The sequence below is a fragment of the Podarcis erhardii genome (genome assembly GCF_964252035.2).
Source record: "Podarcis erhardii genome assembly, chromosome: 1".
Classification (NCBI taxonomy): domain Eukaryota; kingdom Metazoa; phylum Chordata; class Lepidosauria; order Squamata; family Lacertidae; genus Podarcis; species Podarcis erhardii.
In genome coordinates, this window is record NC_138497.1 from 69,857,629 (window position 1) to 69,877,013 (window position 19,385).

At 43.5% G+C, this 19,385-nt stretch overlaps 1 protein-coding gene across 3 annotated transcripts in view; it reads left to right on the top strand.

Moving 5' to 3' along the window:
• The first annotated feature begins 805 nt into the window (after window positions 1-805).
• SBF2 (SET binding factor 2) overlaps window positions 806-19,385 on the top strand; it is a 218,105-nt gene continuing 199,525 nt past the window's right edge. For 2 of the 3 annotated variants that reach the window (XM_081840018.1, XM_081840019.1), the window contains exon 1: window positions 806-995. In XM_081840018.1, the coding sequence (XP_081696144.1) occupies window positions 941-995 (55 nt within the window). In that variant the 5' untranslated portion in view covers window positions 806-940. The remainder of the gene's footprint in view (window positions 996-19,385) is intronic. The other variant, XM_081840021.1, reaches the window with a different exon arrangement.

A 19,385-nucleotide genomic window follows, 5' to 3' on the forward strand; every position in this document is an offset into this window, starting at 1 on the left:
AACTTGGCTAGGTAGAAGCGAAACCGTGAACATGTCATTTCAAAACATGTCTACGAGAAACGATAGCCGGAGGACACCCAAATGCAGGATGGCTGGAACGCAGTTTACAATCTACCTCACGGAAATGAATGGGTTCGGAAACCTAACGCAAGCAATTTAAAGCTGCCCTTCACACATGCGCACAGTCAGCAGACAGTGGCTCCGAACAGCAGGAGCGAAAAAGGCCTTCGGGTGAGCCCTAAGCACTTTGCAAGCGGAAGCGAAGTCTGCCCGAAAGCCTGCGGGACACACTTTCGCCGGAGATTTCGCGAATCTCGGGGGAGGGGGGAGCAGCTCGAAAGCTCCGCCGTCCTCAGTTTCCCCGCGCCCTGTATTAATTTGAATTTCCAAAACAGGAAGGAAGCGCCGGGCTAAGGCTTGGGCTGAGCTTTATGCCTCAGGGCGAACATCCATCCATCCTGCGGCTTTTGCAGGCGACGGGTCCATCATGCACCCGAGTCGCCGCATGCAAAGCGCCACACGCAAACGTGCACCCAGCTGCAAACCACTACAATAATGAGGGGGAGGGAGGGAAACGCCCGTCCCCAAACCCCTGCCCGCCTCCCCCCCCCAGACCTTCCCGTCTTCTGACCCCACTGAGCGTGGGCTGCAGCCGCCCGGCAGCGGCGCGTGGCGTTTGTAAACCCCGCAAACGCCCGCCCTGCCCCCGCGACGTCGTAGTACAGCAGCGGCGTTGCGGCGGTTGGGAGTTGGGGGGGGGGGTTGGGAGCGCGCGCAGGCGCACTGCGAGCCTGGGCGTCCAACATGGCTGAGGTGCTGCTCCTTCTTCTTGTGCAGCAGCTGCAGGCGCCGCGGGGAGGATGCTGAGTTTCCCGGGCGCGGCGGCGGTGTCAGCGGCGGCGGCGGGGCTCGCGGGGCCCGAGGCAGGCTCTCCTCAGCCATGGCCAGGCTGGCAGATTATTTCATTGTGGTGGGCTACGACCACGAGAAGACAGGTAGGTGTGGCTGTTGGCGGTGGTGGGGTCGGCGGGGAGGGAGGGACATGGCTTCCTTGTACACCGGGGCTGGGGAGACGGGGGGCTGAGGTGGGAAGGTTGGAGAGGCTTAATAAATTCGTGGACGGAAGCGGGGTGGCGGTTAAAGGGCGGTTGGGGGGCCACATCATGGGAAGAGCGTTGCATTTCCTCTCACGAGGTTCAGGGTTGGCAGGAGAGAGCGGGTGTGTGTGCATGTAATTTTCCCCTCACAGGAACTGGTGGAGGGAACAGCGTGACTGGGCAGCTGACACGTAGGAATTGTTGAGGGACAACGGCGGGGCTCGTCTCTCCCTTCCCCCTTCTGAAAAGTAGGGACGCGCGTGCACACACAAACACGTGGGGATGTGAATACACGTGAACGGCCAGCGTGTCATTGCTTTCCTGTGGCGAAGGTGGGCAAGTTGGCTCCACAGCAGCCTCTTCCAGCCTGGTGGTGTGGCTGCAATGAAACCGTGAAAACATCAGCAGTGTCTTCCCTTCTCCTCGTTAGTTTATTATATCGCTCCCGGCGCATCCTGAGTGTGTATTCGATGACGCAAGGAAAAGGGGGGGGGGAGGAAGGGAGGCCCGGAGAGAGGATTCCCGCCCCCCAGGACTGCGAGAAGGGAAGTAAGGGGAGGGGGTGTGAAGTCTCGTTACAGTGTGTGCAGTACATGAATGTGCGTAGTGTGTCGTGCATCCGTCGGCAAGTTTAGTTGCTGACATTTGTTTCCGTGTGAGAGGACGTTGTAATTGTTTGCATAAGGGAAAATCAAGCAAATTTCAGTAAGTAGAGGCATGAACAATAGGCACTATTCACCACAAAGATTATAAATGGGTGATTAATTCCTTGAGTTTGAGTCTGAAAAAATAAGTGAGTTTATGTGTACAATACTTTGGTCACATTTCCCTTAGGTTATTCCTAAAATAATGAATTATTCAACTGGTGTCTGCAACCGTGCAATTCTAACCATGTATTCTTAGACATATGCCCTATTGAATTCAGTGGGGCTTACACTCAAGTAGGTGAAGTTACAGATAGGTAGCCGTGTTGGTCTGCCATGGTCAAAACAAAATAAAAAAATTCCTTCCAGTAGCACCTTAAAGACCAACTGAGTTAGTTCTAGGTATGAGCTTTCGTGTGCATGCACACTTCTTCAGATACCATATCTGAAGAATAGATATTCTTCAGATACCATATCTGAAGAAGAGATACTTCGTATCTGAAGAAGTGTGCATGCACACGAAAGCTCATACCTAGAACTAACTCAGTTGGTCTTTAAGGTGCTACTGGAAGGAATTTTTTTATTTTGTTTCAAGTAGGTGAAGTTAGCACTATAGCCTTGGCTTTGCTGGGGACTGGTATTGATTTAATTGTAAGAAGGTGTAATGTGCAAATCCTTTAAATTTCTGTGTTATGTGTCTCTCACATTTTCTGATGTCATCTTTGCAGGGGTAGCAAAAGTCCATAATCCTGATATCAGTTTCCTCCCTTTTGTTAACTATGTGGGAAGCAAAGCATATGGTTTCTGGTGAATTCTCAGAGGTGTTTCTGTATCAGAGTGTGTTGAATCTATCTAGTTGTTAGTAGGATAACACATAGTATTTCTATAAATGGGGTGGGCAAACCTCAGGCTTGCAACAGCATCTTTGTTTTTCACTAGAACTTTGATATTCAGTCATGGGATACGAAACGTATACAATGGTACCTTGGGTTACATACGCTTCAGGTTACAGACACTTCAGGTTACAGACTCCGCTAACCCAGAAATATTACCTCGGGTTAAGAACTTTGCTTCAGGTTGAGAACAGAAATTGTGCAGCGGCGGCACAGCTGCAGCAGGACGCCCCATTAGCTAAAGTGGTGCTTCAGGTTAAGAACAGTTTCAGGTTAAGAACAAACCTCCAGAACGAATTAAATTCTTAACCCGAGGTACCACTGTACTGTAATGTGCAGAATATTTATAAAAACATTTTCAACACATTTAAATGTAGATGTGTATAGTATTGACCTATACCTAAACAGCTACATGGAGTTGCATTTCAGGGAATATTTTATGTTGATCCTTTAATCATCTGCTGTCATTAAGCAGGATTTTGAAGGGCTGAATGCTCTTTAATACATTCGTGTGTCAGTGCCTGGGAAAATCCTATTTGTTTGTCTTGACACCTCTTCCTTAGGCTTCTTCAAACTATTAGTGTGCTGTCTCTTCAGTTTTGTAATCATGTAAATAAAGATGATATGCTTCCTGCATTTAAGATAAAAATATAATCCTTAAACTGCAATTCTGTCCATGCTTATAGAAATCCTGTTGAACTCAGTAACCCTTGCATCACATTAAGGTTGGGCTGTTATGTATCTTTATATTAAAGACAACATAATTTGCATATTTATTATAACAATATCAGACCTGAAAATATTTAGAAACTTGTTCAGCCTTATATTCTTGAACACTGTAGTGGTATTGGTCATGCCAAAAACAAAACTCTCACATAAGGTTGTTTACAACATTTGATTAGAGTGTTTCCATAAGACACTTGTCATGTTTTCTAATTATCTATGCAAATAACAGGGCTTGATGAATTATGAAAAATATAAAACAAGCCATTAAATGAAAGGTTTCTTAAGTCCTGTCACTGGTTGGTTCCTTCTGTAAACAAGTATGATCAGTATAATTTTTATAAAATCTTGATGCAGTTGATGCCTATGTTATGTGAAATAAACTCTCGGGCGCATAATAGTTTTGAGGCAAAAGTGTATTCAATAGTTCTGTTAACCTTTACGAAAACAAGCTATTCCTTCCACTGGGTTGGTATTTTTTCCCCTTTAGTAATTCAAACTATTTGGTAAAGAACTTTCAATGGAAGAATAAATATGCACTGTCTGTTCTGAATTCCTTTATCCCACGTACTGTCCCACAGTGCACAGAGAATTGCCCTTTTTGAGTCACATTCTAGTATTGTGCTGCTTGTTATTCACATGTACCGGTATATTATATCACTATGGGGCTAACACTGATATTTGCTCCAGATCCATACTTAACATTACATTCCTATGTAAAAGGACTGAGCAAGATAAATTTAAACCACTAGCAGCTGTATCCTAAACATTTATGCTTGCATCACTGCTTGTGATGTGAGTGTGATACTACATATTCAGTATTGTTGTGTCATAAGTAGTATCAACAGCTATCTTAGACACCAGTGAACTTATGTCCCAAATCTTGCTGTTGGTAAATTTACATATCATTGTTCAGGCAGGCAGCTGTGGCAGTTTCTGAATTGGGTCAAGCACAACAAGCTTCTTTCTAGTTTGAACCACATTGCTGTGACCTAATGATAAACTAAGCAGAAGACAACACTTCAGGAACCCCACATAGATCTTGGACTCATCTTAAGAAACAGAAATTCCACCTGAGCTCTCTTCTTTTTTCTGAGTTTATAAACATCACTTCCTACAGTGGTGCCCCGCAAGACGAATGCCTCGCAAGACGAAAAACCCGCTAGACGAAAGGGTTTTCCGTTTTTCAAGGCGCTTCGCAAGACGAATTTCTCTATGGGCTTGCTTTGCAAGACGGAAACGTCTTGCGAGTCTTGCGATTTTTTTCGCTCCCCCCCTTTTTCTAAGCCGCTAATAGCCGCTTTGCCGCTAATAGCCACTTTGCCGCTAATAGCCGCTAAGCCGCTAATAGGGTTGCTTCGCAAGACGAAAAAACCACAAGACGAAGAGACTCGCGGAATGGATTCTTTTCATCTTGCGAGGCACCACTGTATATGTTTCTTTGGGAATGAGCCATGAAAGCTAAAAACTTGTTTACCAATACAGTGGTACCTCAAACGTAATCCGTTCTGAAAGACCATTCGTCTTCCTAGACATTCGAGTTCCGAGGCATGGCTTCTGATTAGCTGACAGCTAGGTTTTTGCACAGAAGCCGCGTTGGACGTTCGTGTTCCAAGGAGTGTTCGGAAACCGGAACACTTACTTCTGGGTTTTCTGCATTTGGGAGTTGAAACATTCGAGAATGGAGCCGTTCAAGCTCTGAGGTACCACTGTAGTCCTAAAAGCCAAGCAACTGAATATTTACCAGGAGAGCATCGTGGTTCTCTTTCACTGAACCAGTAGCTCTGTGCTAGGGTTGATACTGCGCTCAGCCAGCCACTTTTGCTTTGTATTGGCAGCAGATCTCCAGGGTGTTGGGCAAACACAGATCTTTCACAGACCTTCTTTTGAAACTATTGTAGCAGGGAATGCCAGGGATTGAACTCCAGATCTTGTGTACACCATGCATGCAACTCTAGCACTGAGATATGACACTTCCACAGTTGTTTACAAAATATGCAAATGAAGTACTTCATGAAAGTGTTCATTAGATACACCTGAAAAGACATATTTTCACAAGATTTAAGAAGGTTTTGTAGAAAGCTATGTAAGACTACATTGCTGTCTTGTCATTTTTTGACAATGTATTCTCAGAGACTCGACTCTTCTACTTGCATGTATTTGCCAAGCAATATTAATTTTACTTTCACTCAGCCATATCTCCATTAGTATATAACTTGCTCTGTCTTCATTGACATCCTGGTGGAATGAAGAATTGCTGTGGAATTGTACTATGGTTTAAAACTTTAAGTAATGTGGTTGGGAAATGGGCACAATGAATACAACATCTAAGTGGTGCAATATGACATATTTCCCTTCTAACATGGCTTTTGAAGTGCTTGGCAACAAGAATTCCCATGTAAATTGGTTTGCCTACTGGAATGTGAATAAGACTTGAAGGAAGTGCACAGATGTTTTTTGAGATCAAACAAGGACATGAGAATGTAACCCTCCCCCCGCCACACACACTTTTTTCTGCACTTGCTCGTATGAATTACTGACCACATTTGCCTTTAGGATTTTATATGTGGCCTTATTCAGGATGATGAGCCACTGCCAAGGCCCCCCTACAGAGGAATACAGATAAGTCCTTATGGCTTACATTCTGCCTTACACAGATCTGTATAATAAAACTATTGAAATAATGAGTGAGGCTGCAGTCCTAACCTCACATACCTGGGAGTAAGCCCCATTCAATTCAGTAGCCTGGGTAGATGTGACCAGGGTTGTGCTAAACAGCAGTCATTAAGAAGTAAGCTGTTAGAAGCAATGTGCCTTTGTTTGTAAGGAAACAAACAGAATATTTACTTTGGGCATAAAGTTTTGTGCTGCTGCATGGTCCATATGAAGGTACAAGTAGGAACAGTCAACAGTCAATCTTCAAGGAAAGGCATAGTCACATAAGAGGAGATGGTCCTTCAAGTAGCTCAATCACAAGCTGTTTAGGACTTTGAAAGTAATAACCAACACATTGTGCTGTGTTTAGTATATGTATATGTAGCACATATACTAAAATAGAAACAATAACCAGCACCTTGAATTGTACTTAGAAACAGACTGGGAGCCAGTGCAGTTGCTACAGTAAAGGGGTCATGTGATGCCAGCAACTTGCCCCAGCCAAGATTTTAGCAATCAAGTTTTTATGTTCCAGGTGTGATGTAGTTGTGCACATGCCTTTTGGTTCAGTAAATGTGAATGTGCTGCATAAGATAACCGTTTTCAGCTGTTAATGGAAAAGTTTTAAAAGTTGTCAAAATGCTGAAATTGTCTTTGAAAGTAATTTCTTTGTCTTTTCCTTAATGTACATAGCTTCAGCAAACTGTAGCAGAGTGCCAGTATTCCATTTGTTAGTGCTCTGTCTGGAAAAAGTAAGATAAATGGATTTCCTATTGGAAAGAAATCTCCATATAGTGGGTGAAAGCCACCATGTTTAATATATATACTTTAGATAGACATTTGAACTCTGAATTGCTAAAGCATGCTCATCATAAATACATTGAATACATATACTACCTTCAAAACACACTCTGACACTTGTAATGCTGCCTTTAAAAGTATTTCAGTGAGAATGGAGGCAAGCAAAATGTGTCCTTCCTAACAGGAAATATTTCTCATAGCCATTTAAGTTTTTAAAAGACATGCCCAGAAGGGACACACATTTTTGTTAGCTATACTCCGGAAACGCATTTAACTTGTCTCAAGATGTGAGGACAGTGAGGCCCTTCAGTATAATGAAGTTTTATATCATTAGAGCTATTTTGAGCTAAAACTCATGGAGAAAACAATTGTGCTCTCTATTGCCATTCTTGAATGAAACACTTGCATTTTGTGCATAATTGGATGCAGCTTTGTTTAGCATTAGTGACCAGTGGCCAATACATAGATGTGAATCTTGCATAACAAGAGCTGGCTGCAGTAATAAGCCTATCTCAATAGAAATGATGGCAACTTAAGTCAGGGCTAGCCAATGTGGTGACAACACTCATCACTGACCATCACTGATCAGCCCATACTGGTAGGGGCTGGTGGGAGCTGTAGCCCACAGCATTTTCTACATGTGATGTAAGATTCTGACTTCTACTGGATGAGACATGCAGCAACATTCTAATAAAAAATAGGAAATTCTACTTGTCCCTTTATTCACTGCTGTGAATCTAAAACATCAGTATATTACTAACCTTTATGGCAATTCCAGCTTCTCAGAATTCTAAAACCATTAGAAAATGTGACAGTAGGCCCAGGCAAATATTCAGTTCCTGTTTGAAAGTATTATACTAGAACACGTAGCAGATGTTATGATGGAATCAAAGAAAATCCTTCCCACAAAAACCTGCATTTTTCAGACACTTCTCCTTTTTGGTGATATAAAAGTTTCTGCACTACCAGGAAATATTAAAATACAGTGGCACCTTGTTCTGGCGGTCTGCTCTTAACCTGAAGCCGTTCCTAACTCGAGACACACTTTCACTAATGGGGCCTTCCACTGCCTCCGCGCCACCGGTGCATGACTTCCACTGGCATCCCGGGGCAAAGTTCACTACCAGAAGCACCTATTTCGGGTTAGCGGAGCTCGTTACCCGAAGCGTTCATAAGGAGGACGGTACGTAACCTGAGTTTCCACTGTACACTTTAAAGTTGCCCGCTTGGTAGTCATATTGTATAGTTATGTAAGCTCTATGGATAGTTGAACACTACTGCCTTATACAATGTAGTTAATGAATAAATGCATTATGACAGCTTGGTTCACGTTACCCTCTCTTAGTTTTCCAGTCATCTCAATGCATCTGCTATAACAATTGTAATATTTCGATAGGTGTGTTTGAACTAGATTTCTGTGGATTCAGAGACTTGTTTTCAAAGCTTCTTAAACACCTCCATTTTCCTGTATAAATGTGGTGATATAGCTGTACAAGCAACTCCCCATTTACGCATGCGCTATTTGCAGGCAACTGTGCACATTCGCAGTGCCAGGAACCTGGAAATGGGGAGCTCACTGGAGAGTCCTTCTGGCTCATGAAGAGACTCTCTCCATAACCAAAAGAAGATGTCCTCTTCGGGCTGTAGGGAGGGTCTCCTCACGAGCTGGAGGCCCAGCGGGGCTTTGTTAAGGCCTTCCTGCTTAACAGCTGACCTGCAGGGTAGCATAGCAGTAGCTTCTTCTTTGCATGCCAGCTGTGCAAGATTCGCTCAGCTGATGTGCAGGGAAGAAGCTTCCCCACGCGTCAGCTGTGCAAGCCCCACTGCCCCTCCAGGGTGCTCCCAATATACATGATTCTGGTTAAACGTTGGAAGGTCAGGAATGTACTCACTGTGTAAATTGTGAGTTGCCTGTAGTTTCCAAACCCTACTAGTATAGTTCAAATTTCAGTGAGCATGATAAAGTTCCAGGATACTTTATTAGTTTATTATTTGCTTTTTACAAGGAACATACTTCCTGTATTTCAATTTATAAAGGGAGAATTAGTATTTTTCATTCTGAGCCATAGCACTGCTTCACCAAAAATTTCCCTGCTGACATATATGGTGAATGACATAAACGTGATAAATGGTATAAGCTAAGTGTCCAATAAATAAGCAGTGCTAAATACAACATATGATCAATACAGATTTGTAAACCAGATGAACATTTATGTTAATCAACTATTTATATAGTTTCACATCTTGTGAAATGCTCCTGAAAAAGGGCCCTCAGGCTCTTGGTTGCATTACTTCCCCGTAACCTTAACTGCTGTGGAAGGTTGCAAGGTTCCTCATGTTACTGTCTCTGTTACCTGCTTTATACCTCTCCAATAAACTTTTAATTCTATTGCTCTGAGCGTGGCTCTCCATCTGAACTTTGCTCCCTTCCCTATCTGATACATTTCTCACAGATAGTTTCGACAGTGTAGGTTATTTTCTCCTCTCATCAAGCTTGGATTTGGGTGTGACTATAGGAGTGCCATGTCAATGGTTGCAAAGGGAAATGTCAAAGGCAAATGTTACCTGCCTCTGGGAGCAGTGTTATAGTCTTTGGGATGTCTTAAACAACCATGTGTACTCAACTGCTGAAAATCTGTGATTCTTTTACATCTCTTTGTTTTTCAGATCAAGTTCTATTTTCAAATTGCTTTATAAGGAACGCATACACAGGTTTAATTTCATGCAATCTGTTGATAGTATAACAGAACGTGTATTCATATAATATTTTGTTCCATTCTAGGTGTAGTCTTGCATGTAGTTTTTCCTTGTTGAACAAGGGGCCATCTTTGTGTTTTGCACAAAGTGGCAGTGAATTAGGCAAATATACTGACTCAATAGGTGCTGAAAATCCTTTGCATGCAAAGTATGAGTTACCCAGAAGCATATTAAAATATGTTTGTGGAAATAATGTAAGAAGCAAAGTTAATGGTATCTGAATGCTCTTCCGTAAAAGCATGTTTGTGGAAATAGCATTAGAATAAATACATTTTATTTATTTGGAGCATTTGTATCTTTTTCAGCTGAAAAGGCTCCCAGAGTGGCTTAATATCAATCAAAACTTAATGGTCTCTGCCTACAGGCTTACAATCTAAAAGACGTAACACAAAAAGAAAAAGTACCGGAGAGGGATGAGGGAAGAAGGAAACTGAGGCACCAATTCTTAAAGTTAAATAGTAGCTATTATTATGATTAGCTGGCCTGGATGCTGCTCCTTTGTCAGTTTCCCAGAGAGCCACTATTTAAGTCTCTGAAGGCTGCTGTCCAGTTTTAGCTTCCTCCAGCTAAAAAATCTGACTCATTATACTATTTAAATTGCAAAACTGGCTCCAAAGTCCATATATCATCACCCCCATCATCATCTATTATTTGCTGCTCATCTGACTGCCCACTCTGAGCAGCTGCCAACAAATTAAAACACAATAAGACATCAAACATTAAAAGCTTCCCTATACAGGGCTGCCTTCATACGGCTTCTGAAGTTGGAAGGTGTTACTTTCTGAAGACCAGAGAGAATTCCAAGCATCAGGAAAATATGCACAGGAATTCAAGAACATTCAATGAGATTTTGTTAAAGTATGTGGTAACTTATCAGTTGCCCATTTACTATGAACAAGATGGCTACACTTGCAGCAATATTTAGTGCCAAAGACTTTTTCTCTTCCCCATTCCTGTGTGTCGAGATCCTGCCTCATTGTATCTGGGTCTTGTCCACAGACTCTTGAAACCACGGATATGATACAGTAAGGTGAGGCCAGCATCTTAGCTAACAGCAGTTTTCTTGAGTAGAATGAAGATCCACCAAGCCACACACTAGAGTCTCGTTGAGGTTGCTTTGAAGGGAACTCGATTCCAATGCTGCTTGGGGGAGACAACCCCCCCCTTTTGATCTCCCCGTATGTATTACTGCTGGGGAGGAGAGCTTTGCAGGCATGAGATAGCAAGTCTAAAACATTATTTTCCCAAAGCATGCCTCTAGATGTTTTGACTATTAACTCCCACACCAGGATTACTGTGTCTAGTTCTGGGCACCACAATTTAAGAAGGATATTGAAAAGCTGAAACATGTAAGGAGGAGGGTGATGACAAAGGGTCTAGAAACCAGGCCTTGTGAGGAACAGTAGAGGGAATTGGGAATGTTTAGCCTTGTAAAGAGGAGACTGAGAGGAGATATGATAGCCATTTTCAAATATCTAAAATGGCTGTCACAATGAGGATGGAGCAAGGTTGTTTTCTCCTGCTCTGGAGGCTAGGACCTGAACCAATGGATTGAAGTTATAAGAAAGGGGATTCCAACTAAACATCAGAATGAACATTGTTGACAATAAGAGCTGTTTGACAATGGAATAGAGGCGGTGGACTCTCCTTCTTGGCTGGTATTTATGCAGAGGTTGGATGACTATATAGTGGTACCTCAGGTTACAGACTCCGCTAACCCAGAAATAGTACCTCGAGTTAAGAACTTTGCTTCAGGATGAGAACAGAAAAACAAAGTTGGCACATTAATTTCATTTCAGTGTTATCAGTGAACGAGAAGCAAACTTCATCTTACAAAGCTGGTTGAAGTGGAAAAATCTTTTCATGTTAAATGCTTCCTCATCACCCAGTGTCCAATTAGTTTGCTTATAGGTTCTCCTTTGTCATTCATCCAAAAAGTCTGATGACGTTTGGAACAAATTGATGCTATGTTTGATAAACATACTTTTAGCATTGACTTGGGAACTAAATTGATTCAGCTTCAGTTGTATAAATCCTCAAGACAGTTTAAACAGCTGGCATGCCATCTGACTGAAATAAATATGAAATGCTTTACAGATAGTTTAAACTTTCATACAACTCATCAAGCTTCATGTTAATTTTCTTTGTACAGTCAGTAGGGGCTAATGGTAAAATCCCCCCACCCCACTAAATTAAGCACTTTAAGGCAGCTGACACAACTTCAAGCAATTTGTCCTGAACACACAACGCTCAAAAGTGTGAATGTGGGTAGAGACATGACACAAGCCCTGCCCACAATGTGCAAAATGTGACAGGCAGTGCTTAGATGGTATTGCATGGATAATGGAACTGAGACTAAAGGACTAAAGCACAATGAATGTCTGCATTAGTGGCTTTGTGATGGATGTTGCACAATCAAATTTATACAGTAGAAGTGTTAATCTATGACAGTCTTTCTGGCATTCATTAAACACCCAATATCCTCATGCCCTTCATATGCATCCCTTGCTTTCTGACATTCCCCATGTCACACAGGTTTGCAGGGGACTTCATTACATAGTTGCTTGAACATGAGTAGAACTTTCCATGTGAATAGGAACCTTGATAAAGCAGGGTCCCATATTATATGGAACCTACATCTAAGGGGTGTCTAAAATAGTTTTGAGACAAGAAGGTCAGATCTTATGGATGTTTACTCAAAGTCTCCTGGTTTTATTATGACTTACTGCTAAGTGCGTATAAAACTGCAGCCAAGATATCTAACCATAGGTTTCCATGAATCATGGAAGTGTAGCTTATGACAGTAGTAGAAGCCATGACCAGTAAAATTGTGATTAAACTGAGTTGCTGTCTGCCGATTCCCCTGCTTATGGTTCACTACTAATTATATAGCACTGCTGTTCTTAACAGACTGCCCACTGTGCCCATTAGTAAATTCAGCAACAAAAATGAGCCACTAGATAACTGAACATAGTATCATGACTCCTCCAAATAGCAACAATCGTTATCAAGTGTCCATAGGTCATGTAAATCTACATAATTACTGGAAGTGCTTTGTTCTCCGGGTTTATATAATCACTCCAGACAAAATATTTATCCCAGGAAGGCATATATTTACATTAAAATGTTAGTTTCATCTCTCTCTTCATGAGAACATCCTTTCTTTTTGGGAGAGGTGGCAAGAAGGTGATAGTATGTGTTAGAAACATTGAGTATCCAAGTTAGCTTATTGTTCAGGTGCGTTTGTGCAGCTGTAGCATTGAGAGAGAGAAATCATAATGTTTTGTATGATCAAAATATTATGAAAATTTTTATCTTGATACTGCAGGACACCCACAAATTCCAGATGGTCAATACTCTAGTTACTGATGAGCTGTCAGTGGGTACTGATAATATTTTGCCACCTGTTTGGTTCTGGGAAGACCTGGGAGTTTTGTTCTTAAATCACATGCTTTCAGTGTAACATCTCATTATGACAGTAATGTCTTCCACAACTATTTAGGATGTTCAGTATGTGACTGTAACTCACTCCTTCATAGCATATTTTCATTTTTAAATACTTTTGCATTTAACTTTCTTAAATAATACATAGAGGAGTTTTTTTGGTATTAGAATTAGCATTTTTAGGCTGCACCTAACACACCTAACACTAAAATATAAAAAGTATAAAATAATGTACAACTAAGCAATAAACTATCATAAAAAATGGTGTGTGTGTTTATGTATGTATAAATGTTTCATATATAGCATATAAAGCATTATACATATCATAAGAATGGTGTTAAGACAGGCATAGGCAAACTCGGCCCTCCAGATGTTTTGGGAATTCCTACCTAACAGGACCAGTGGTCAGGGATGATGGGAGTTGTGGAGGGTTGTTTGCCTATGCTTGTGTTAAGACAAAAAAACTAACAATAATTTAAAAATATAGAAATCATAGAATCATAGAGTTGGAAGAGACCACAAGGGCCATCGAGTCCAACCCCCTGCCAAGCAGGAAACACCATCAGAGCACTCCTGACATATGGTTGTCAAGCCTCTGCTTAAAGACCTCCAAAGAAGGAGACTCCACCACACTCCTTGGCAGCAAATTCCATTGTCAAACAGCTCTTACTGTCAGGAAGTTCTTCCTAATGTTTAGGTGGAATCTTCTTTCTTGTAGTTTGGATCCATTGCTCCGTGTCCGCTGCTCTGGAGCAGCAGAAAACAACCTTTCTCCCTCCTCTATGTGACGTTCCAGTTTGTCAGTGTCCTTCTTGAACTGTGGTGCCCAGAACTGGACACAGTACTCCAGGTGAGGTCTGACCAGAGCAGAATACAGTGGCACTATTACTTCCCTTGATCTAGATGCTATACTCCTATTGATGCAGCCCAGAATTGCATTGGCTTTTTTAGCTGCCGCGTCACACTGTTGGCTCATGTCAAGTTTGTGGTCAACCAAGACTCCTAGATCCTTTTCACATGTACTGCTCTCAAGCCAGGTGTCACCCATCTTGTATTTGTGCCTCTCATTTTTTTTGCCCAAGTGCAATACTTTACATTTCTCCCTGTTAAAATTCATCTTGTTTGTTTTGGCCCAGTTCTCTAATCTGTCAAGGTCGTTTTGAAGTGTGATCCTGTCCTCTGGGGTGTTAGCCACCCCTCCCAGTTTGGTGTCATCTGCAAATTTGATCAGGATGCCCTTGAGTCCATCATCCAAGTCGTTGATAAAGATGTTGAATAATACCAGGCCCAAGACAGAACCCTGTGGCACCCCACTAGTCACTCTTCTCCAGGATGAAGAGGAACCATTGATGAGCACCCTTTGGGTTCGGTCAGTCAGCCAGTTACAAATCCACTGAGTGGTAGCATAGTCAAGACCGCATTTTACCAGCTTCTTTACAAGAATATCATGGGGCACCTTGTCAAATGCCTTGCTGAAATCAAGGTAGGCTACATCCACTGCGTTCCCTTCATCTACCAGGCTTGTAATTCTGAAATAAAGCAGTCTGTCTTCAGAAAGCTAGGGTGAAGAGTGAAGTTTTCAATAAATGTTGAGTAGAGAATTGTGCCACAAAGATAAAAGCACACCCTCAAATTACAGCATGTTCTAGTGCAGGGTTTTTGGACACACCTTCATTAACAGGTCTAAGTGACTGGAGTGGGATGTAGGGAAAGAAGTTCCTTCTCAGATACCCACTGGTGCAGAACCATGTAGGGCTTTATATACCAGTAGTAAACCTTGGATTGGTTAGGACTATATCAGTAGTATCTAGTTAATAATCAAATTCATGTGACTTAGATACCTGAGTTTAGAGACTGGCCACTGCTGAGAAACACTTTGTTGTGCTATGTTGCTGTGTTTCATTGCTACCTAATATTTTTCTAGAGCAAGTATGTAAACTGGCTGGGAAGAGGCTTGGAAATTGAATACCAGTATCAGTTTAGTCATGCTGGCCACATGACCCAGAAACCTTTCTGTGGACAAACGCTGGCTCCCTCAGCCTGAAAAGTCAGATGAGTGCCGCACCCCATAGTCACCTTTGACTGGGCTTAACCATCCGAGGTCCTTTACCTTACTTTTTTAAAAAAAAAACAAACAACCCAAACATATATATAAGTTATGACAAAATAGTTGGCATGCATTCTTAGGGGGAAATTGAGGTATGACTAGTATATTGCATTTACTTCTATCTGTTATTTAAATGTTGTTTTTCATGGTGTCAAAAAAAGTTGAAAGGTGGAATGAAAATATGTTCAAATACAGTGGTGCCTCGCAAGACGAAATTAATCCGTTCTGCGAGTCTCTTTGTCTTGCGGTTTTTTCGTCTTGCGAAGCACGGCTATTAGCGGCTTAGCGGCTATTAGCGGCTTAGCGGCTATTAACGGCTTAGCGGCTTTAAGAAAAAGGAAACAAACTCGCAAGAACTCGCAAGACGTTTCGTCTTGCGAAGCAAGCCCATAGGGAAATTCATCTTGCAAAGCACCTCAAAAAACGGAAAACTCTTTCGTCTAGCAAGTTTTTCGTCTTGCGAGGCATTCGTCTTGCGGGGCACCACTGTAAGTGTGTACACTGTAATGCTTGAACAGCAGTGTGAATGTCTCTTTCATTGTGGGTACACAGCAGTGGCATGCAGTAAAATTTTTAATAGGGGATCAGTTAGGGCCAGAGGCGCCAGCTTGTGAGGGCAGTGGGGGAGGTGATGCGTGTGAGATGTTGTGACATTCTGATGGGACTAGCCTAGTCCCCACGTCCACTGGCTGCACACCACTGGTACACAGTTTGTTACACCTCTATACATACAAGCTTTTCAGTTTATATACCTGCCATGATAGATTTGGCCTACCATCTACTTGCACCTTACTAATCTCATTTTGTACCCAGCATTCATGGTCAGTTGGTGGAAGAGTGTATCACAAACATTATCTGCTTCTATACTGACTGTGGGGGAAGTGAAGACCTTTCTTCAGTCACCAGAATGGAAACTGATTACACTGGCAAAGCGATGACAAACCACTTTGGACTTGTGGAACAATTGACTATTGTGTCTGTGTTGTGCATTGAGGAAGGGAGCTCCTTCCTTACTGTGCAGTATGGGAGAGAGAGAAAGAGAAAGAGAAAGAGAAAGAGAAAGAGAAGGGGCAAGGGAGATACAGTGGTGCCCCGCAAGACGAATGCCGCGCAAGACGAAAAACCCGCTAGACGAAAGGGTTTTCCGTTTTGGAGGTGCTTCGCAAGACGAATTTCCCTATGGGCTTGCTTTGCAAGACGAAAATGTCTTGTGAGTTTTTCCGACTTTTTCCCCCTTCCCCCCCCTTTTTCTAAGCCGCTAAGCCGCTTATCCGCTAAGCCGCTAATAGCGCTAATCCGCTAAGCCGCTAATGGGCTTGCTTCGCAAGACGAAAAAAACGCTAGACGAAGAGACTCGCGGAACGGATTCTTTTCGTCTTGCGAGGCACCACTGTAATAAGTTGTGTATGTTTTGGTCATGCCTGCCATCAGTATGTGGCCCTTTACCAATTTACATTGAGGGGGATGCCATTCTTTGGGGGCAGCTCCTCAAGGGGAAAACCCACCTCTGCCTTAAACTATTCATAGGGACAGGGTATATATTATATCCAGGCAACTCCCCATTTATGCAGGGGTTACATTCTGAGGCACCGCATTCATATGAATTGCTTGCCACATGGCCATAAGCAGAGTTACTCTTTTAAACTACTTTTGGAAGCACTTATCACTGTTCAGAAAACAATTACTTATTTTCATTGATATTCATCACCAGCATTATCTGCACCATACCAACTGTTAAGCCATTTGTGTGTTTGTGTTTTCTAGTCTTTCAGCCAAACTGGCTCATCTCTTTCTCTTACTCAGCATTTGAAGGTGCATTTTAATGCCTTTGAAGTGCATTTTCATGCCTTTTAAAACTGGTTAGTCTCTTTAGATCAGGGGTCAGCAAACTATGGTTCCTGGGCTGGATGAGGCCCGCCAGGCTGGTAAATCTGGCCTGCGGACCATGCTACCTGCTCAGTCAGTCAGTCCCGCTGGGAGCAGCCGCCATCTTGGTTGCGTATGTCCCGCTACGCTCTCCGGCGAGGCGTCCAAGGCTTCTGATTGTTTTCCGGAAGGCCCTGCAGCCAATCGGAAACTGCACAGTGAGGCCAATCAGAAGCCATGGACGCCTTGCCAGAGAGCTCAGCAGGACATACACGGCCAAGATGGTGGCTGCTCCCAGCGGTGGTTCTTGCCCAGCTCAGAGCAGCAATGGGGTCGGCATGGAGGTGGACGAGGCGGTTAAGCATGGGAGGCAGCGGGCAGGTGGGGCGCCTGGCTGGGGGGGGCAGTGGAGAAGAGCGGTGGTAGCCTCTGGGCTTCCTCCCTCCGTCCTCATGCTCCCTTGACCTCTGCAGTGGCAGGGAGGGTGCACCGTGCGCTCCTGGCCACCTCCGCTTCTTTTCTCTCTTCTCTCGCTTCTTTCCCTTCTTTCCCTTCCCCGCCTCACCTTCCTGGTTCCTCTAGGCCTGTCTTCCTTCGCTTCTGCGCTGGGGCCTGTGCATGAGATGCTGGTGGGGAACGCAGAGCCCCCCCTCACTCCCAGTGGAGTGCTTCTTCTTCTCCCCTGGAGCCTATAGGCTGAGGTGAGCGTGCCGAGGGAGGGCGGGGTTCCAGGGCCGGCTCAGCAATCCGCCTGCTTGCCCTCCCTCCCTCTGTCCCTTCCTCGCAGTTGCGGCCATGGCTTCCGCCTCGCCTCCTCACGCCCCACAGCCGAGGAATGGCACCCTCCCTCACCGGGAAGATCCAGTTGGGCGGCCTGGACAAGTCCCTGGACAAGGCCTCGTTTTTGGGGGTCCAGGCCGGGAGGTGAGCCCGGGCTTGTCCCCATCGCTTGTGGGCTTCGCTTCTCCTCCTTCTCCTTCGCTGACCTGTCTCTCTGTGCCCTTTTTCGTGTGTGTGGATGTGGAGGCCCGTTTCTCTGGTCCCAGCGGGGGGGGGGTGGGCTCCTCGCCATGTTACTTTTTCTAAGATGTTGTGGGACCTGAAACACCTTGCGTCTGGAAGGGACAGTGCGGGATATTTTGGCGAGGGATTGTGGATGTAAACCTTATTATTATTATTATTTAATTTTGGTGTTTGGCCTTTTCTCATATTTGCTTTCCCTCCCGGTAGATGCATTGGGTGAGTGTGGTGAGTCATGTTTTGTTCTTCTCACAAAAACCAAACTAGATGACTAGCTGAGCAACTGCGGGGGGAAAAGGTTTGTAGGGCGAGCCGTGAGAAACTCTAAAAAACAAACAAACAAACCCCAACCTGGTCCAGCTCATAGTCATCAAGGCAGTTTTATCTGTTTCCGCCCTGTTCCCATCCTAGGGGTTGGTAAAAAGCCTAGGGGTTAAAAACAACACAAATTGCATCGCATGGGTTTGGACTAAATGATGTTCAGTGTGCACAGGAATTCATTCCTATTTTTTTCAAAATATAGTTCAGCCCCCCACAAGGTCTGAGGGACAGTGGACCTGCCCCCTGCTGAAAAAGTTTGCCGACCCCTGCTTTAGCTGCATCTGTGATCTGTGGTTAGTTGCTTAAACACTTAACAAGTGCTCCAAAGCCAGAAAGTTTTGTGTTTGGGGACTACTGAGTTGTGTGTTTTCAGTCTTCAAGAGCAGTTCAGTCAGTGTGATGGATTTGAGATTGAGGTTTTTTCCAAAGGTGTCTTACCGGCTTTGATCAAACGGATTTGATATGTTTAAAACTAATCGACATTGGATACTTATAAGAACATGATCTGTGTATGACATTTTGGACTTGGCATGTGAGAAGTTAAGGAACTCTTAATCACTGTCAGGATGCCTGCTAGATTCCAGGTTCAGAATCTTGATCATATGGGGGACAACTCTGATTCAAATGCCTACTTTAGCCATGTGAGCATCTCACAGCCTAGCCTCTCTGAAATGATGACTGTGAAGATAAAATGGGAGTGGGTAGGAAAAACTGTGCATACTACCATAAGCACCCTGAAGGAAAGGTAGAATATAAACATAACTGAAGCATGTTTCTAAGTTGAGTTTCTCTGGACTAGATTTTTTGAATTATGCTAAAAGAGACTTTTATGTTGGGAGGAGTAAGTAGTGACTATTCTCAGTGATCAGTTTTTGTGACACACACACACACACACACACACACACACACACACACACACACAAAGACACGTATTTTCAGTAGGGCAGGAACAAATGAAATATGCATTAGAAACCATTGTGAAGTGCAGAGGAGACCTGGGAATTTAAGCAGGAGGAGTAGGGTGATCTCAGTAGTATTGGAATGAAGTTCAACCAAA